Source organism: Amblyomma maculatum, chromosome 4, assembly GCF_055883805.1.
Source record: "Amblyomma maculatum isolate TAMU_Amacu chromosome 4, ASM5588380v1, whole genome shotgun sequence".
NCBI classification, from domain to species: Eukaryota; Metazoa; Arthropoda; class Arachnida; order Ixodida; family Ixodidae; genus Amblyomma; species Amblyomma maculatum.
This window is the reverse complement of record NC_139347.1, coordinates 44,767,302-44,788,782: the sequence shown is the minus strand read 5'-3', so window position 1 is coordinate 44,788,782 and position 21,481 is coordinate 44,767,302. Positions and strand designations below refer to the sequence as shown.

The 21,481-nt window shown below is 49.1% G+C and overlaps 1 protein-coding gene across 1 annotated transcript in view; it reads right to left on the bottom strand.

The window, feature by feature from the left end:
* LOC146190893 (uncharacterized) overlaps positions 1-21,481 on the bottom strand; it is a 42,062-nt gene that overhangs the window by 1,326 nt on the left and 19,255 nt on the right. The window contains exons 4-8 of the mRNA XM_084601279.1: positions 20,683-21,071; positions 17,854-17,988; positions 15,585-16,043; positions 11,113-11,445; positions 9,999-10,247 (exon numbers count right to left, since the gene is read on the bottom strand). Of these exons, the coding sequence (XP_084457405.1) occupies positions 9,999-10,247; positions 11,113-11,445; positions 15,585-16,043; positions 17,854-17,988; positions 20,683-21,071 (1,565 nt within the window). The remainder of the gene's footprint in view (positions 1-9,998; positions 10,248-11,112; positions 11,446-15,584; positions 16,044-17,853; positions 17,989-20,682; positions 21,072-21,481) is intronic.

Sequence of the window (21,481 nt, the reverse complement as noted above, 5' to 3'; positions counted from 1 at the left end):
CGTTCTGGCTTGAAGTTCTAATATGAAGTGTGAAGTATTCAGTCCCCACATTTGCACTGTGCGGGCACAGGTTTGCAAATTTTTCGGGGTAGTGCCTCTCTAGAGCATGGTCCCTGTATTCAACTACTTTGCTGCACGGAGCGTCCTAAAGACATGGCAGCTCGGTTTTCAGGATGCTCCACTACTGAGCTGGAGTACCCGGTTCAATCGCGACAGCATTGCGATAGAGGTGAAATGCAGGAAGAGCCCATGTGCTTTGCAGTATGTCAAGACTTAATGGACACCTGAACTGCAGTACGAGGGGAGGGAAAGAAGGTGCTTGTGGAGGACTGCAGAATTTCGTCCGCACTGTGAGGTACATGAACCCCTGTCTTATTATAACGGCCGCGCATAATTATCACGCGAGTTTATGCGCGTTGCTAAGGAGAAGGGCACACCGGCCACCCTGTTGCCTCCCTGTCTCCCGCAGCGACACTGCCGCGGGTTTCCCTTTTTCCTCCCGTCGTAACCGGTGACCTCTCCAGTCCGACACGAGTGCGCCTTGCGGTTTTTTTCGGCGGTTGATCGCGCACACGCGCGGCTCTGTTTTCCATCTGGAAGACCGCCACCGTTACCTTCGTCGCCCGGTCACCGTACGCACTTACCGCAGCCGGCCGTGAGCGCGAAGCCACGCCAGGTGAGCAGAATCCTCTTACCTCCTTGCGTGTGCTTCCCCATTCGGTGGTTTTATTTCACCCCCTTATGCGAACGGGTCGTTTGTTCGCTACGGCGGTTGCATTTGTGCGTTAAGCATGTCTTGCAGTGAGTACGTAACTCGGTGTTTGTCCCCTCTGGTCCGAACCCACCGCAGTGGCGACTTCTCGCACCGCGTTTCGGGGGTCACAGCTCTGTCTGTTAGGGCTGGCACGCCAGGGCTAGAAGGCGACTGCAGGGTCTAGCCCCTTTTGACGCGTTATTTCAAGAGGAATCCCCATAGCATAGAAACCTTTATTTTGCACTGACATCACACAGTTCACAGATGCATTTTGTGTTTTGACTTCTAACCAGGTTCGAGCCCTGTTACTTGCACCTCAGTAGCAGAGCTTCTTGACTGAGCCACCATGGCAGGTAGGGCTAGGGGAATGGTCAAAACTCAAAATGTGTCCGTGAGCTGTGCATGTCAGTCCAGGTTAAATATCTCCACATATCCTTTGACGGTAGATAGGAAACATTTCACTTTTCTATTTGGTTCATTGCAACGAATTGGATCAGTTTAATCTTCCAAGTGGTCTAATGAAACCAACTGGAAAAGGAAATCCAAATAGATTTTCGAATTTCAAATAGTCGCACCCATTGGCCGCTCGAATACCTATTGGCATCGTTTAAATTCGAAATTGATTTCTAAGTTGAGCATGCTTTCTGGAGTTTCAGTTCCAAATGGACAATCTTTCATATTCCATTTGACTTTGCAATTGAGATTTGTATTTACAAATCCCAAATGGAGTCTCAAAACCCAGTTCCAATTGAAGCCCTACTTTCATTTGGTCTTTGTGCCTTACTACAAAAGACTTTCACTTGGAATGTGCATTTTTTATTCGGGTACCAAGTCTAAATAAAAATGGGGACATCGAATTCTTAGTATGATTGCAATTGGAAAGTGTAAATAGAAGGCAATTTCATTGAAGTGGACTATCATGTTTCTTTCTAGAAAGTGTGAACCTAGGCATCTAGATAAGTGAGCAGGATCACTGTTAAATTGTTCGCATCATTTCCACAATCACTGCAGGAATGAATAAATAAAATAAATTCAGACAATTGTCACTGGCTGCAGCAAGAGGATCCAGCAAAGGTATGTAAGCATGAACAAGAGCATGTTCAGTGGATAAAATATTGAGCTGAATACATTTGTCCCATGTTTGACTTGCAATTCCATAAAAAGCCTGTCATGCTCATCATTTCAATTCTCACGAAAAATGTTAGCTTCCAAGCAGTCCAAATCGTATACCATTTAAACTCAATGGCGCAGTGGTTAAAATACCCGAATACTGCACTGGGGTACCCGGGTTCGAATTAATAGGAGGCGCTGGTTCGAACCCGTTTGCTGGTGGCTGCGTTTCGATGGAGGCGGAGGCGTCCGTGTGCTGTGCGATGTCAGTATTGTGTTGTGGCTGTAGGAAGAAGGAAAAGAAAATGCATGGGCCTGCTACTGGCTCTGTAGCTGAGCCACCTGTTGTGGCTGTAGGATGAAGGAAAAGAAAATGCACGGGCCTGCTACTGGCTCCGTAGCTGAGCCACCTCCGCTGCCTCGCGCGGACAGAAGAAAAGAGAAGGAAGGAAAGAGAAGAGGGAGTGAAAGACGCGGGCCGCAACAGCCGTCGTCCACCACTGAAGCAGTGGCAGGTGCACCGCTGCCTCGTGCGGACAAAAGAGAAAGTAAAGAAAAAAAAGGGAGAGAAAGACGCATGCTGCAACAGCCGCCACCCAAACGGTGGCGGGCGCAATGACGTCCTACGACAGATAAAAAAAATGGACGCTTATCAAGGTTAAGCCCAGTGGATGCGAAGCATGTTAAGCAGCTGCCTCAGTGTGGATGGGGCTAAGTAACGGAGACGTGGTTTTAGGTTAATCGTCGTACTTTATTCTTTGCAGCCCGACGAACACACTCTTATGGTCCGTAAATGCATGACTTGGTTTGCACATCACTTACGCATACACGCCCGGCGCAAAGATGCTGGCGCGGTTGCGGGCACAGAGACTGACGCGACGGCGGGCGCGCGCCGCTTCATCCCTGGCGTGACGTCACATATCACGTGATGCAGCGATGGTGGCGCCGCCTCCGCGTCGCGCGCGAGGGCGCGAACCGAAGCGTGGAGGCCTCCGCCGGGCGACGTCCGACGGCGCGATATGAGGGCCCATCTGCAGCCGATGTGACGTCATCACCTGACGTCACATTGTGTGATCTCACTTCAAAGTCAATGGTGGCCACCGCCGGGAGGCGACCGACGGCGCGATATGAGGCCCCATCTGCAGCCGGAGTGACGTCATCACGTGACGTCATGTCACGTGACCCCACTTCAAGGTCAATGGTGGCCACCGCCGGGCGTCGCGCGAAGGCCCGAAACCTACGTTAATATGCTTCGCATAAAATTTGGTGGCAGGCTAGTCCCCGCCGCATTTGCGGCGTTGACCTACCAGTCTCAGCCCCGTGGGGCCAGGAACAGCCACCCTTCACCCGCGATGTCAGGAACATACACCCTTCACCCGCGCTTCCCTTTATTTCCACTTTCACTCCCGTCTTCCTTCCCTTATAGCGCGGTTCAGGTGCCCACAGAACAATTGTGACAGACAGTGCGCCTTTCCTTAATTTCCCGTTAACCAATTATTATTTGGTTTGGTTTGTGGGGTTTAACAGGTCATGAGACGCCGTAGTGGAGGGCTCCGGAAATTTCTACCACCTGGCGTTCTTTAATTCGTACGCTAAAATCGCACAACACATGGACGCCTTGCTTTTCGCATCCATCTAAAAGCGGCCGCCACAGCCGGGAATCGTATTGCGGCTTGCCTTGTATGTAATCCTGTATTTGATTTCATATCTACACGGGATCGAATCCCGGCCTCGGCGGCCGCTTTTCAGTGGAAGCGAAAAAGCTAGGCACCCGTGTGTTGTGCGATGTCAGTGGACCTTAAAGAGAACTCCAGGTGGTCAACATTTCCGGGCCTTCCACTACGGCGTCTCTCATAGCCTTGATTCGCTTTAGGACATTAAACTCCAAATAAAACCAAATTTCCTATCTACATCTGCGGAAGCAAGTTGATGCCCTCGAGGTAATACCTACGCAAAAATAAGCGGGTCCTCGATATCGGTGAACACCTCCAACTAGCGTGTCATGCCGCTGGGAACCACACAAATAAAAAATTCTAGGGGCACTTTGGACCACTAAAATGCGATGAGGTGAAAACCTTTATTGCATAGCCCTACACTACGCCACCTCTTCTTCCGCTCCTACCTTCCTTTTTTTTTCCTTATGGCTCGGTTAGGGCCTCCGCGAATAAGGTTCGAACCCGACCTCGGCGGCTGCGTTTCGATGGAGGCGAAACGAAGAGGCGTCCGTGTGCTGTGCGATGTCAGCGCACGTTAAAGATCCCCAGGTGGTCGAAATTACACCGTAGCCCTCCACGGCTCCTCTTTCCACTTTCACTCCCACCTTCCTCCCTTCCCTTACGGCGCGGTTGCGGTGTCCCCAGAAAAACAAGTGAGACAGTTACCGCGCCTTTCCCTTCCTATAAACAAATTTCCGCGGATAATTGTGAGATACAGCGCCTTTTCTTTCCTGCGAACCAATTTGAAACGCTGCTGATGCCTACTGTACTGCGTCTGTATGCTGTTTGCTGCGGCGTTCGAGGAAGCGCCAAATGAAAGGCGCCGCACGGACTCCTGGATCGGACACCGGGCGGAGTCTATATGCTAGAATCGCCTGGTGACGTCATGACCAATCGTGACGACTTGACCGGATATGACATCAGTCCCGGTTATTAAGCATGGCCAGATGTGACGTCACGATGACGTCACATCCGCTCATGACATTACCAGGGGATAGTCACAGTCACATATTATCACTATCATCGGTCACTATCTACCACTGACTAGCGGCGGCGGTCTCCATGCAACCGCGCTGGGGTCACGATAGACAAGAGCTGATACGTTTCTCACATTGTTGCCACTGAAGGAAGAAAAGAAAATGCACGGGCCTGCTACTGACTGTAGCTGAGCCCCCTCCGCTGCCTCGTGTGGACAGAAGAGAAAATAGAGAAGAAAGAAAAAAAAGAGGGGAGAAAGACACGCGTCGTCCACCACCGAAACGGTAGCGGGTGCAATGACGGCCTACAACAGATAAAAATATGGTGACAGGACCGCAACGGGCAGTGACCGACCAGTCCCAGTAGTCAAGTCCCAGCCCCGAAGGGCCAAGAGCAACCACCAGCCGGTCCTTTGCTCACGTGCCCGGCCTGGCTGTCAGGATGATTGACACTTATACTGTGACCGAACGAACGCCGACAGTATGAGCTTTCGCCTTAATATACACGTTTGTCGCAGACGCAAATTGGACGTTCTAGCAGACTCGGACGCTCAGCAGCTCATGCTGGTGCAGCGAGCCAGAGCCGCTGCTGAGGCCAACGGACTCCTAGGCCAAGGACTGCCGACCATTTCTTTTCTAACCCCCCAATTTTTCCCAATAAAGTTTACCAATCAATCAAATTGCAGACACAGTAGTGTGCTGGCCTTCTTGTCCGGCTCCACACCTCACACCAGATTTGTGGAAGAACGGGTACGCATTCCAGCGCCGCGTGACGATGCGCCCTCCGCGTACGCTCTGTTTTCGTCAAAATTACGCGCAAAGACCATGCGCCTGGGGCGGGCGGAAGCCCTGTCACGATAGTTGCAAACGCGGCGTTACGCCTCCTTCTCACACCACGAGGGATGCCATACGGCCGCAGTCATCCACAAGGCGGAAACAGTCAATGGTCTTATCTTCAGGGCCGCAACATAACTAGTACACAGGAGGTCGCCATAGAATTGGCTACTGCCACTCCCCCTCAAAATACAATTTCCGGCTCGCGAGGGGCCTGTCGGAACGTCAAATAGGGCTGGACCCTTTATCTAGCCTATCGAATTCTAAAATAGATCCTACATTGGGCTACTCCGCTCACCGATATATTATTGGGCTCCTGCAGGAGCATGCTCACCAGGAGCTGGCTGAAAACGAGACTACCAACACTGCCGCCCGCACGCTCTCTCTCCGGAAAGTTTCCTCTACCTCCCCTCCGACCAGGACGGTGGTTCTAATCTGATATTGTCAATTACTAGCAATCTGGCCACAGCCTTTAGCCCCGCCCATGTAACGGTCTTTCAAAGGCGGATGAGTGGCTCTTCTTCCGCCTGTATGCCAATCCAAATTGCCGTGCCCAGCAGCTCTAAAACATTTTGGCCCTGCTTTCTCCGCCAGCTGCCCTCACTATAGGGCACTGTTTTCGGACATCTATATCATGGTGTGGGCCCGGCCATCCAATCCTGCACTTCCCACTCACCCCGACCCTACCCGAGAGGACCGGGAGGCGACCCTGCTCGGCTGCACTGCCCTGGAGGCCCAACGCGTCCATAGTCGAGCGATTCCGGGCGGCGGCAGACGCCACTGGGGTCCGGAAATAGGGACCTCCACCTAGTGCTTATGAGGGCTGACCCTTCAGAGTCAGCTCGTGCGTTACCTCCTGTAATTCGTATCTGCGGATGAGCGGCTCTTACTCCGCTTCTATATACATTACTGTGCCTGGCGGCTTTAAAACATTTTGACCCTGCTTTCTCTGGAAGCTGCCCTCACTGTGGGACACTGGTTTCGGACATCCACTCCATGTTGTGGGCCTGGCCATTCAATCTCTCTATCCCCCATCAGAGAGGACTATCCCCCACCGACCCAACTAGAGAGGACTGTGACGTTCAGGCCCAACGGGCCGCAGCCGACCGCCGACTACGTTTCGATGGAGGCGAAGGGGAGAGGTGTCCGTGTGCTGTGTGATGTCAGGTGGTCGAAATTACTCCGGGGCCTTCCAATGCGACTGTTTTAAGAGCGTTAGCTCTTACTGCTAACAATGGGACGTTTCTCCGTCGCTCTCAAATTCAAGCTGGTGGCTAAGGTATGTACGTGATCATATCTACAATATCGCGAATAATGTTTAGCTACCGCGTGACCACTCACACAATGAATACTACCATCTGGGCCCGTATTCCAAGTTTGCGTCATTGTCGAAAGTGTCGCTCTCTCACATGACCTCGAGTCATCTGATTGGTGGAAACGCCGGAACATTATGTTGCCATCTCTTCCGTTTCCGTAGTGGCAACACTTGGTTCCGGCGTTTCGACCAGTCATATGACTCGAGGTCACGTGAGATATCACTTCGATAATGGCGCAAATTCGGAATGCGGGCCCTGGTCCACAATGTGTGACGTCATAATTCACTGCATTACTTCACCTGGGATTGAATGTCTATCGCCACTTAAATCACTATTGATGGCAAAATTCTGGTCCATCCGTTTGAGATACAGGATTCTGATAGGTGTCAAACAAATCGGCACCATATGCCGCACAGAATTGTTTCTCGAGCTGAATTCTAACATATGCAAGGGATTCGCACAGATGACCTTCTCGAAGCCATGAGAACCAGTGGTCATAAGTGCTGGTGACACGAAATGAATCACTGTTTCGTGATGTACACGTTGGTACCGGAATTGAGGACTTTGGATTAAATTTTATAAAACTCGAACTAACGCTCTTAATCCTACTCCTGCGGCGGTTGAGCTCTTTTTTCCGTTTTGGCTCCCACCTTTCTCCCATCTATTACAGCACAGATCAGGTGTTCATGGAGAAAATGTGACAGATACTGCGCTTTTCCTTTCCTATAAACCAGTTTCTTATTATTATTATCAGAACCGAGAAATACTTAGAAGCTGTGCCCCCATCTCTCCTAATTCTTTAATTCCCCAAACAGCGAACGAGAGTAACCACTCCTTCAGTTTCAATAAAGAAGCTTCATTCGTTAATTTCCGTAGACGAGTTCACCGTGTATTTCCTCTGGGTGGCCGGGGAAACAAAAGTATTGCATCTCCCGCAATCGAGAATAGAAGTGAGCATGAGACTGCTACGGGCTCCGTGTCGGACTTGTCACCTTCGTGAGCTACCGCATAATGGCGTTGTCTGCAGGGAAAAGCAGCCTTCTGCTCTCGCAAAGCGATCGCTTTCCGCAAGACGCAAACACGCACACCGAACACAGTAATATCAGAAAGAATTTCAGTACTGTCGAAAACCTCACTCGAAAACATTTCGCCCGCGACAGTACAATTGGTTGGTTCACAGGAAGGGAAAGACGTAGTATCTGTCACACTTGCTCTGTGGACACCTGAACCGTGCCGTAAGGGAAGGCAGGAAGGTGGGAATGAAAGTGGAAAGATAGAAAGGGGAGCCGTATAGTGGAGGGCTATGGAGTAATTTCGACCACCTGGGATACAACGTTTTCGCATTCACACAAGTAGGCAACCTTACCTTTTGCTACTTCATTTCGTTTATGCGCTGGGTTCTTTGCCTGCGACCATGCTATATGGTCTCGTGACGTCGGTCTACCTGACGACTGGTCAGTGCGCGGCTCGCGGCCGTGAAACCTGCCTACTATTTCTGGAGAAGAGCATTAAAAAGCCGTGGTTGCGTAGTAGGACCCGTGCACTGTCCCCAGCCCAAATGTTGAGAGTTTGAATCTTGTCTGCATGCTTATTTCTGCTTAATTTCTCATCGCTTTTCGGCGGCCTCTGGCGATGAACAGTATTTAGACATAGGGCCTCTGAAGATCAGGCATTAAAACGGAAAGGGACCCGGGCAGCGGAGGAGGCTAACTCCGGCTGAGTACTTCCTCTGCTGGCCAGTCTACGGCTACTCGCGTTCTTCGCTCGTGCTCGTGGCTCATAATAGTCAGAGTCGGTGTGAATAAAAATGACTGCGGTTTAGCTAGGCAATGTCCGGTTATGTAAGCGAAAGCTGTGTTATACCACGGTTATGGCCGTTCTTCACCCGTTTCAGCCTACCGCTTGGCGCGAGCTGTATCTCGCCTCCACTTTAACCCATTAAAATCCTGCCTGAAATCCGCAGAATGGTCAGACTCAGCTTGCCACTTTCGACGCGTGGCCCGCGAAGAACTCTTCAGCATAGACTGACCAGAGCATTCTCCCCCTTCTTCCATCTCTCACCATATAACCGAAGTATGCCGCTGCAACGAGGACTGTGATCCTCTTTTTTTAAAGGTCGGAGCAGCGGTGGCAGTGACAGCAGCTGTGGCAAATCACGTGGTATCGCTTCTCCTCAAGGTTATTCGGCGGCACATGGCGAAATTCGCTCGGAGGGTCAACAGAGATATCCAATGGCTTGGGCTGCCCCTGTCCTGGTGAGCAGCTTGCACTGCTTAGAGGGACCCGTGTGGGTCACCTCCGCCTCACTCTGTTTGACTGAGTGCTCGAGTTTTATATAGTTGTTCTTTGCAATTCCATATCATGTGAATGATATTGCCACAGAGTAAAGTCTCAACGAAAGTCACCGAGGACCACAGAGTGGCAGCGAACTAGGTAGGGCCAGCGCCTCAATGGCAGAACTTCGGTTTCTTCGCCCCGAGGAGGCACACGCTCGCGAAGAGCGCAGAGCGAAGAGAAAGATTGCACAGTGAGACCTCCGCCGCAAAGAGCGAAGGCTCCTGGTTCCCAGCCTCCGGAGGCCCGACAGCAGCATTTGAGCGTTCAGAAGCGGTCAGAGGTGGATGGCTGCTGCCGGCCCTCTGCGAGCTGGGAACCAGGAGTCTTTGCCCTTTGCGGCGGGGGCTCCTTGCCCTCCGGCGTATCTATTGCGCCATTGTACTCGCCACCTCGCCGCCGCTTCGTTCGGTGGCGGACAACAGCTGTTGCAACGCGCGTTTCTTTCTTCCTTTCTTTCTTGTTATTTCTTTCTTCTTCTCAATTCTCCTCTGTCCGCGCAATACATCGGTCATATATAGGCGGTGGTGGCTCAACTGTAGAGCAAGTATATAAAATAAAAAAGTTGACAGGTCCGCGCACTTTCTTTTCTTCCCTACAGTCTCAACAGCTCAAAATGTAGGTCAGTTTACAGGAAAGTAAAGGCGCAATATCTGTCACACTTTCTCGGTCGAAACATTAACCGCCTTGTAATGGAATAGATGGCAGGTGGGTTGAACGAATGCAAAAATAAAGAGGTACATTATTGCTGGGCTCCGGTATAATTTTGATCGCCTGGGGATCTTTAACGTGCACTGACATCGCACAGCACGCGACGCATTTGCGTTTCGCCTCCATTGAAACCCTGCCGCCGCAGTCGAGTTCGAACACGGGTGCTCCGGGTCAGTATCCAAGCGTCTTATCCATTGAGCCATCGCGGCGAGTTTGCAGTCAGTGGCGGGAACATTTCTGGACTCACGTTGGTGACCACGTGCGAGTTGACGCTGACGACACCGTCATAGCGCAGCGCCTTGGCGTCATGCAGCGTGTTGGCGAGCAGCAGCGCGACGAGCGCGATGTTGTCGTTGCGGTCATCGGTGCTGGTGCCTACCATGAACCAGAGCAGTAGGCGCTGCCCCCGGGTGTTGATGAGCGCGCGCAGGGGTCGCTCCATCGATTCGTTTATCTCGGAGATCACGAGGAACGACTCCGCCATATTATCGGGAGCCTGAAAACATCAAGGCGACTGAGTGAGAAACAGAGCTGCACATTTTTCCACGCATGCCCTGGAAATGCAAACTTCCTGTTTTAACTATGGTTAACAACGAAGTTGTATTGGAAGAAACGCTGATTCATATCACTGGCACGAAGAAAAATGGAAACATTTGTTATTAGAAATGATGGTGCGTAAAGTACTCGACGTAAAGATAAAAAAAAAACATCAATTGGACAAGGTAATGCTTTGAAATAGAGTCTCCGAGTTCAGTTTTCTACTCCTGAAGCTTCAGGTCCTTGATTAACATTGGTGATTACCGTTACCGCTACTGTGAACAAGCAAGTAATGAAAAACACTCCTTCTACTACCACGGTACTATCTATCGCGAGTTTCAAGGAACTTCTACTGGTATAAAAAAAGACGTAGCAGCTAGATAACTACAGCAGACAATCCGCGACGTAGTAAAGGCCAAGTACACATGCATCCGTATGCACGCCAAAAATGATCACCTCCCTAAACGTCTGACCAATGTAAAAACTATGCCCGCGAGGACAGCGCGATGATGACTGGCGGTTTCCACCACCTGGATTGCTTCCACTCCACTCATGTAAAGGGCTCTTTTGGGCCTGCACTGTGATTTCTTCAATAAAAATTTTCACCACCACCATCCGCATAGTGGCGCACGCTGTATACCTCTGGAGAGGGCGCGGTTTCGCATATCAGAGTACCTCCATATTTACAGTTTTGGGGGGTATTGGATGTATAAATTTACATTCTAAGCGATGTAACGCTAATCCGTTTTGTTTTTGCGCATACCACTGTCATAATAACACTCCGTAGTCAGGCTACGCGCAGGAACGGTCTCAAGCGCGCTGACCGTCATTTCGGTGCCGAAGTCGTAGCAGAGAGCCCCCGCGAGTAGCCGGCCCGCTTCGTCGTGGATCAGTCGCGTGGCTGCATCCTTGAGCAGCTGCGGCTTCATTTGTAGCAGGAAGCGCACGTGTTCGTCCTCGGTGTTGTGCACGGTCAGGTCCAATCGGTTCTTGGTCGTGAAGCAATGCGCGAGCATGCTGACCACCTCGTCGAACGGCGTGTCCGCATCCAGCAACGAGACCCGCAGTCGGCGCGGCCCCGGCAAAATCATAGAGCAGGCGGCGCGTTCCACCAGCCGGCACAGCGGCTCCTCGCCACACAGTTCTGTGGCGCTTACCTGCAGTTGTGAAACATGCCGTGAGAGCCACGTTTTGAGAATCCAAACACGCTAACTGTAGATTTTGTGCGCTCACAGAATTTGCATAACGAAGTTATCATTGAGTATTGGAGTCCGACTCAAGCCTGCTGAAAGCATCTATCGCAGAATGCAGTTAGCTTTGACGAAACCAGGCGCAAGCTTCCGGTAAATCACGATGCAGCAAAAAATCTGGGCAAATAGAAAGAAAATGAAGCGCCGGCGCCTCTTTCACGCGGAAGCAGCAGATTCCGACGTAACCTCGGTTGGAGTGTCATAGGCGTACCTTATGAAAGTGAGCACGTTATTCGCAATCGACCTATGGTTACTCTATAGTTAAAAGCAAGCTTTCTTCATTTTACAGCGATAACTACAATGGGTTTTCTGGGAGATATATTAGGAGGGTGGCAGGGTGCCATCCGTGCTGCTGTGACTCCTTGCTGTGACATCCAAGGCGGCTCCTACGTGGACCGAGAATGGAGTGCCTTGCACATAGGAACACAATACCCCGCCACCACCAGTGCACGTTAAAGAACCCCAGGTGGTCGAAATTTCCGGAGTCCTCCACTACGGCGTCTCTCATAGTCTGAGTCGCTTTGGGACGTTAAACTTCACAAACCAACCAACCAACCCTCAGAAAAAGAAAGGTGTGTCACAGCAACCACAACAACCAAGCGACTGCTGTGAAAACAGATATACCATTCTAGTCCCATAGTTCGAAGGATATGCAAGTAGTATAAAAGGATGCTTGCCCATGTATGGTTAGCTTGCAGTTAGTGTCATAATAACAAAAAACCACTGTCTTTACTGTAATCAATTGGAGTAGATGTGGTTACAGCCTCCATGGCGGCCTTTTCACCATCTGAGCGACCGCATAATCATGCCGATGGCGGCAGAGGTGAGCAGTTTTCTGCTGCGGCGTATAACTCGCAAAGCTGTGGCGTATAATAAAATGCAACACTGCAATACTAATTTATTATTTCTTTTACTGTCCCCAATCCTAAACTTTAACGAATATTACGAATAAAGTTCAGCTGAATCTGGACTCCATTCCTTAAAAGTAACCGCAGGTTAGCTCTGTCGAGGAGCCATCTGGGCGTGAAGTTACACCGGTGGACGTGGTTCTCAAAGTCCTTAACACTTCCCGTGGTGTAAAAAGAAAAAAGAGGAAGGTAACAGCGAACATAAAGAAAAAAAATCTTTCTACACTTCAAATGTTAAGCAACACTTCAAATTTTAAGCAACGTAAACTGCATGCCTATTAAAACGGCGTGCTTCGGCAGTATCAGACGTGCGTCTGCCTTGGGAGCCGACAGAGCGACTGCTTATATATGCAGTTGCCGTACGAAGGTTTGAGCGTTTTCTCAATGCCTGATCTAAAGCAGTTCTCCGGTGTCATGTAGCAATATTTTCATTCGGAACTTTTTGCGCAAAAACCAATCAAGACGCCGGTTGCGGAGAATATCTTGCATCAAGCGCTGTGCCTAGCGGACACGTTCGCTGCGCTGGACCGTGCTTTCCGCTGATTACGGCACTTTCAGAGTTTCAGTGACTTTGCTTGGGTGAAGAGAAAAGACGGATAAGCAAGGTGCAGATCGTCGAAGCGGATGGTCGACCGGAGGATGCGTTTGGGGAGGAGAGGAAGAAGAGGACAGGGTGAGGGCGCCACCGCACAAAGATCAGTGATAGAGAGGGAAGCTTTAGTGGAGGTAGAGAGGAAGCCTCCACCAACCACCGAGCAAGGGGCTGAGGAGGAACAAGCAAGCTCGGCCTGTCATTTCGCTGTAAGCTCAGCACGCCTCAAATATGCATATCGGCCGGGTTATCCAGATGTAATGAGCAACTTATAAATCTCTTTATTAAATAGCGATATGGCTCAAACTTAGGTTGGTACAAATGAAGTCTTAGGTATAATTTTGCTTTTTTAGGTGCGTAAGTAATGTAATTATCGGTGACTATCATTCGTATCATTTAATTTATTTTGGCCAGTTTACAAGCAAGTGCATGGACGTAAAAACTGACTGGGTGGTCCCTGGCCCCCCTCTTTTTTTTTTAAAGTGAAAGTTTATTAGATTGAACATATTTACAAAGTGCATAAAAATACAGACGAGGGTCCCATAGTCATAAGACTGCACCGGGACCCTCGATAGATCACTACAACAAAATAAATAATAACAGCAAAGTTAGCGAAAGGTTATAATAAACAAAACATGGCAAATCAGTATTTTTACTCAAAAACAAAGGCACAGGTATTAGACATAAAAAATATAAAACATCAGCAATTCAACATGTCCTTGCCCACATTTAAGAATAAGTTTTCAGTGTTAAAGGCAATGAGTTCCAGAATGAAATGGCTGCAGAAGATGTCATTTTTTCATAATTAGTACGAACTTTCGGGAGTAGTAAATTGTTATTCGCTGCAAATCTTGTAGAGTTATAGTTCGAAAGTAGTAATGGATTAACCAACTGGAAATGCAAGCTGCTATTCAATAGCTTAAAGAACGCGGTTACAAGGTGATACTGAAAGAGCTGGTGGACTGATAAGATATGTTGTTCATATAATAACCCTAGTGAAAAAACTGACTGGGTGGTCCCTGGCCCCCCTCTTTTTTTTTTAAAGTGAAAGTTTATTAGATTGAACATATTTACAAAGTGCATAAAAATACAGACGAGGGTCCCATAGTCATAAGACTGCACCGGGACCCTCGATAGATCACTACAACAAAATAAATAATAACAGCAAAGTTAGCGAAAGGTTATAATAAACAAAACATGGCAAATCAGTATTTTTACTCAAAAACAAAGGCACAGGTATTAGACATAAAAAATATAAAACATCAGCAATTCAACATGTCCTTGCCCACATTTAAGAATAAGTTTTCAGTGTTAAAGGCAATGAGTTCCAGAATGAAATGGCTGCAAAAGATGTCATTTTTTCATAATTAGTACGAACTTTCGGGAGTAGTAAATTGTTATTCGCTGCAAATCTTGTAGAGTTATAGTTCGAAAGTAGTAATGGATTAACCAACTGGAAATGCAAGCTGCTATTCAATAGCTTAAAGAACGCGGTTACAAGGTGATACTGAAAGAGCTGGTGGACTGATAAGATATGTTGTTCATATAATAACCCTAGTGAAAAAACTGCATGAGTCACAATAACCTCATACAGATTTCTCATACTAAACTCATACAACTCTCATACAATCTCATATATTTCTCATACGTTGAATGATATTTGTATGAGATTATATGAGACTTATACGAGTTTAGTTTGAGTTCAGTATGAGAAATCTGTATGAGGTTATTGTGACTCATAGGGTTTTTTCGATAGGGAAGGGATGAGCGCTAGTGGAAAAAGTGCTGCAGGTGATAATGCGGATGGCCTGATTTTGTATATGCTGTGCAGACGATAAATGGCAGTTGTATTTCCCCAAACGACAATCCCGTAAGTGAGGCGACTGTGAATGAAAGCATAATACAGAGATAAGAGAATGTAACAAGGAAAATATTGGCGTGCTTTAATGAGAGCTCAGATGCCAAACATAGGTCATTTTTTTTTTTTTCAGATGAGTGATGTGGGGGCTGAAAATTTAAGTGCAGAATCAAGAATAACGCCTAGAAAGCTAGTGTTGGAAGAAAGGTGGCAAGGAATCAGTTCAGGAATGAAGGCAAACAATTGCACTGTAAAAGTATGGTTTAAATAATACATTTCACAAGGCAGAAGAGTTTCCATGGGGTTAAAGTACGGATGTCTATGGCGGCTTCTAGTTAGGAATTTAGTAGCCGCGGCAAGTATGTTTGCAAACATTTGGTGGAGGTAACTGGCTCTTGAAACAGGGATACAGAATTCTTCGATACGCGTATCATTTCGCTGTATAAGGTACTAAGTTTGCTTTATCTGTCATTGAATTGTTTTTATCCTTTATAGGAAGGTAGTAGTAAGTAAGAGATTTCGTTTGCAAAGATGTGACTTTTCGTTATGTTGTGCTTAATAAAAATGCCTTCGGTGTGCGAATTGCAGGGTGAAACGCCTCAGACTGCAAGTGAGCGCGGTTATGCCTACATGCAAGGTATACTTCTGAAGCTAGGAGTGAGATTGAGCTATGAGCGTCATCACTCACCTCGTATCCTATGTGTTCCAGGAGCGCAGAGGCTTCGGCAGCGGATGCGGCGCATTTCCCCGCTTTCTGGTTGGCGTAGCTCGCGTTCACATCCACCTGAGCGACAGGTAGGTCGAGGGCGCGAGCCAAGGCCACGAGAACCGGCGCGCCACGCTTCGCGTTCGGCTCCCCGCATTGCAGTAGCTTCTCGATGGCGGCGGCGTACTGCCTGAGCAGCGCTCGCCTGTCCGGCCGCTGGCCTTTCGGCGGCGGGCCCAGGTCGAAGAGCACCGGCATCCGGGACCACGAAAGCTTAGAAGCCAACGGATGGTACAGCTGACCGGACAGGTCACCCGCCACCTCGCTCCAGAAGAAGGCCACCAGGGTGGTCTGGGGTGAGCTCAGCTGCTCCCAGCACACCTCTGCGTCGCTCACCACGGAGATACCGGTCAGGCACTTTTCGACTATCGCTAAGTCCACCTGCGTTTCGTGCGGAGTGGGTAGCAGTGAAAGGTGACAGTGCATGGCTGTGGCCCGGAAGCGCGGTGAAATTGTTTAGCAACTCCGCGCCTTGGGGTGGTGCGACAGTGCCGGAGGCATACAATGGTTGACAAAACAACCGTAATCAGAGGATGGCCGCGGTCTTTATACGCGCTGAATTTTACGCCGAGGAATTCTCAAACATTTAGTAGGCGCAGAAATATTACAAGGCCACAATAGTCGCTCTTAAACCTCGTACCTATCACGTTTCAGCCAAAGGAAGGGCATTTACTTGAATTGAATTGAATTGAAAGTTTATTTGTCCACACACATTAAGAGTGGGAAGAGGGGCACTGGGCAAAAAGCTGCATAATGCAGCTTGAGGTAGCACCCAATGCCCCAAGAATACTTCGACGCGCTATCGCTTCTATACAACGTATAACGTGGCAAAATTGCGTTATGTAACGCCTTCCTGTCAGGGAGCAAAGCTTGTCTCATATATAACTCATTTTCGATACCGCCCGTCCTCGCGGGAGTAATGCGTCCTTCACGCGATGTACTATATAATCCGCCAGTAGACGAAAGAAAAGTCGATCGGAGAATCGATGCGCGGGAACGTTTGGGTACAGCCCTCCTCTGGAACCAGATCCCTAGCTTGCTCATTTTGCTTGATTTTGCGACAAACCAGGTACGAGCTGTGCAACGAAAAAAAAAAAAGGCTTTTTATATGTTCATTTCTTGTCCTCGTGATCGCTACTGGCAGTATATGCGCTATACGTAATACCTTAATTTAACCCTCTCTCTCTCTCTCTCTCTCTCTCTCTCTCTCTCTCTCTCTCTCTCTCTCTCTCTCTCTCTCTCTCTCTCTCTCTCCTCTCTCTCTCTCTCTCTCTCTTTGATCGCGCATTCATACTGGAATCACGCCAAAGTGTGTTGTTTTCAAGGTGACGTCGATAGCAACGTATACAGAAGCATTTAGTGGAAGTGTCCCACTCTTGTGTAAACCATTATGCCGCTGTTTCGAAAGAGATGAATGAGGCTGCCTGAATGATGTACTGCTGAGGAGTGCGATGGCGAAAAGAGTGAAAGTGGGAGAGTCAGCAGAAAGTCCAGTCCAAAGTTGGGCATCCCTGTACGCAAGTATACGCCTTTATGCAAGAGTGAACCTCGTTGCTCACAACCCCAAGCTTCTCAAACCATAGGCCCAATATTGGGATTGTGTCCGCGGTGCCTGTCCCTACATAGGGCCAGTACATTACCAATATTACTGGGCTGGTTATGCTGCTGGAACGGTACTCAATTAATGCGTTCGCTGAAAGATTCTCAATTTCTTCTGATAAGTTAGAGGGACCAGATATGTTGACGAAGAACCTTTAGAGATATCTACACACTATACTATGGCGGAACGCAAAGCGCTAAAAATATAACCGAGACGGCCTAAGCACGAATGGTCGCAGCATTTACCTCGATAAGAAATTTGAAGCAAACAGCTGCTGATGAGAGTAGAGTACACGCGAGTCATTTGCACCGTGTTCCCTCCATATTGAGAGCACAGGCTGCCCTTCTTCGTGCCTGTACCAGCTTTCAGTTTCTTGCGACAAGATCGGGTTCTTATTAGTGTGAGGAGCATTTCCTCTATCCACGTTATACTGATAGGGCACGACAGCGCACCGCTGAGCGCACGTGTTTCAGGGTCGCCACGAACTGCGTGTTTTTGAGGGCACCATGCAATGTCACGGCCCGCGCAATGGGTCAATTCATTCGGCGTGCACATATCTTGGTGCACCGAATATGACGTCACGGAGCTCACCTTGTGGCCATCTATCCTTGGCACCGGACGACCCGTGAAAACAAGGTAGCCTTCGCTGTCCACAAAGCCGGTGTCACCTGTTTCCAATAGCTGATCATCTTTGGCACCACCAAGACAGATCTTCCCAATCGTGCCCTGCGTAATCAGTTTCATCATAATGTGAGCGAAGCGCCACGCGCGATTTCATATTCTTACCAAACACAATCAACATTTACCCTCACAGATCGTTAGCAAGCGCAAACAAAAATCCTAAAGAAGCTTGACGAGGCCTCTGCCGACCTTGTGCTTTATAACAGTGCAACGTTCATCGTGCGCGAAATGCGCAAATGCAGTCCACACAATTCTCTTCTCCAAACGCCCATAAGCATCGCCAGGCAGCCACATCTTCAAGCGTCCTTGGTCACGGCAACAAACTTTTCTTTCCCTATGCTGGCAGCCAATAGAGAAAAAAAAATGCGCACAAATTGTTATCACAAAGCACAGATTATGATCTGAGTTTGAGCCCGGACTCCAAATCAGATCATTATCTGAATGTGAGCCCATTGACGTTTCTGATCACGATCTGAATGCTAGTCTGGACTCACAGCTCAGATCATGTCTGAACGTTAGCTTGGGTGAGACTGAGTGAGTCGACCCATGGGTAACTCCGCCGACCTTCATTCGCTGTCAGAAGCTTTATTCAGCCTCCAAATGCGTGACAAAATGGAATCGCGGTATACGTCGTAAGCACAGTGGCCGTAAGTCATTGTGGTTGTTGCGCAGGGTGTAACTATGCCTCCGCGTTCTTTCTGGTTCTCTCTAGTTTGTTCTCTCTGGTTTGGTGGGGCTGGATGATTCGAGAACCAGCAAGCGCCTTCACAGGGGTATGTGGATCGCTTTGCGGTTTTGACGTCATAACATTCATGTAGTACGCACCTTATATGCAAGGGTCGCGAAGGCAAAATGCAGTAGTGCTCGTTTGGTCGTACATCACGCATTTGCGGAGCGGACTGCAGGCTCACCGCATCTTCGTTGTTTAGCGCACCATCTCTCTACCTTCGCATATTCGGAGGTTGAAAGCCATACTCGTGGTCCGACTGTTCTTACACCGATTTCACTCCGAACCCTAGTGACCGAATTGGCCCTCCACCTGCGCCAACATTGGACATATATTGTTGCGAAGAAGATCGGCAGTGGCGCGAGAGGAGCCCTCGCGCTAGGTCAGCCATTAAAATCATCTTTCACCCTGTCGCCATGCTGTGCCGTCTTCTCGCTTGTCGCCACCAAACATTTTGATGGAGCTGCGGGGTACGTCATCACCGTTCTCACCTTGGAGCGTTGACGCATTCCGTATGCCGGGACCATCGGCCGAGAGGCCATGGTTATCGTCGCGCAGCTTCGCCCCAGCCCAATTCCTGTCCAGATCCGACCAGCCGCAACTACCTCCGCCCAGCCCCCAGCCCGGATCTGAAGACTAGTCACACAAACTGACCAGAGCCGAGAACAGACCAAAGATGCGAAGGCCCTGAAAGACACTCAGTGGAGTCAAAGCAGTGGAGTCGGCACGCAGCCGCGGCGGCTGCGAGCTCTGATGTCATGAGCAGCACACCTGCTGGTCCTCACCGGTTTCCGCGCATGCACACTAGTGGCCTAGCTCACGGCGAAATACTCGGCTGGGTAGCATAGCGTAGCTCTCGCTACTAAAGCGCATTCTACCTACACGCAGTTCCCCTTATCAGACTGAGACCATCTGAGCGTCTATCAGTTTTCTAAATTTCTTACTGTTTGGCATGTGCTCCTGAGCGTACCTTTCGTTCTGAGGGGGAAACAAGGGAATGGAAGTATCGTATTCTTCTTAGTGTGAAATGAAGCTTCCCATGAATTTCCCTATAATTCTAGCGCTACGAACATTTGTGCTATTACTAGTGCTGTACATATGGCTTAGCGGAGGGCATTTCTAAATGGCACTGCTAAGGGTTCATAAAATTAATTGGGTATTTATACGTAATTCTAATGTTTCTTTATATGTTGAAATAACGCAGAGTTCAAGTTATTCTGATATGCACAAGAGCCATGTGCTTATTGGTATAACTGTGGGCATCAAGGAGAAATGGAAATAAGACAGTTTCACGTAGCTATGCGTGTATCGATGTAACGATCCGCCGCTTTATTTCTACATTCATGAATAACTACACCTTTTTCTGTTTATATTTCTCTAATACAGGACAGCAGAAACTTATTGGCAATCTTGATCTTGTTTTGACCGAAGGAGATCAGGAAACTTTTCCCAGCGGAGAAACTCAAGAAACAAATTGATCCCGATAAGAGCAGGAGCCTTCTCCAGTTCCTTACGGAAAATAATTTACATGAATTTTTATAATATGCCTGACGACAAGTTTGCGTAGTAAAAAAAAAAAAAAACAAGTAGATCCCAGAGGACGTTCGGCGATCGTGGCGGATGTCATCCATCATGGGCGGTGGGCGTCTCCTGGCGGGTTGCCCCCGACCACGTCCTGTTTCCTATTCCTCGGTCAGGCCATACGGGCAAGCTCAGAAACACTGCATATATGGGCTAAGAATGCGGCTTCAGGCAACAAAGACAAAAACAAAATAATCAAACAAGGTTCACCTTATAATGTGGTCACTTCTAAAATAAAAGTGACGGTGCAGTGTAGAGGATCCAGGAGGTTAGTCGCGGGAAAGGGGTTGATTTCGTTTAGTCTTCTTGCAGAAATAAGCTGCTGTAGTCCACTTTACCCTCAGTATGTCAAGGTCTCTTAAAGAGGTCCTCGTCAAGTTGTGAACTTGTCAGGTTATGCTCCCTGCCGTAGTATCTAGAGGAAGACGCACCTGGGCGCATTCGGCGCGCTGTCCCTCGTGGCACACTGCTGCACGGCAGTCCCCGACAGCCTTGCCAAGCACAACGAAGTCGCCGTTGTCGGTGGCGTGGTGGAGAAGCCCGGACTCCGGGCACGCGTAGGCGCAGCAGCGGCCGTTCTGCTCGTACACGAGCAACAGGCGTGCACCGGGCAACAACTGCGCGAAGAGGCGCGCCAGCCGCACGGGCACCAAACCTCGGGAGCACTTGACCAGCCGGAGACTGGGCAGCGGCTGCGACTGGGGCGGTTCGAGGGAGATGCGAACCAGCAGAGCCCACAGGGCGTCAGGTGTGAGCTCGACTCGCGTCGCCGACACATCCCGCAGGAACCGGAGTAGCGCCGAAGTGGACCGCTTCTCATCTGCGTATATAAAGATCGGGGCGGCACATGTTGGTCGAAACTGGGGTGAACTGCAGGAGCAGGGACTAACTGTGGCACTTGTAATCCTCGTTATGAATAGTTAATTAGAAGTTCCCTTGCAAAAGTTGCAACTATAGTTGATACAACTAATGATTCTTGTTATGACACTCAAGACGGTGCAAATAATCAGAAGCCCCCTACTAAAAATGACAGAGTGGGCGAGTTATAGGTTTCCGTGGTTATTCAAAGAACAGCGCTACCAAACACAAGGCAGGAAAGAAAATGACACATACGGCGATGAATCGCCGTGTGTGCCATTTTCTTTCTTGTCCTGTGTTTAGCAGCACTGCTTTTATCTTAACTATGGAAGACCTCTACTACGTTGTTTTTCGGAGCCCATGTGCACCTTG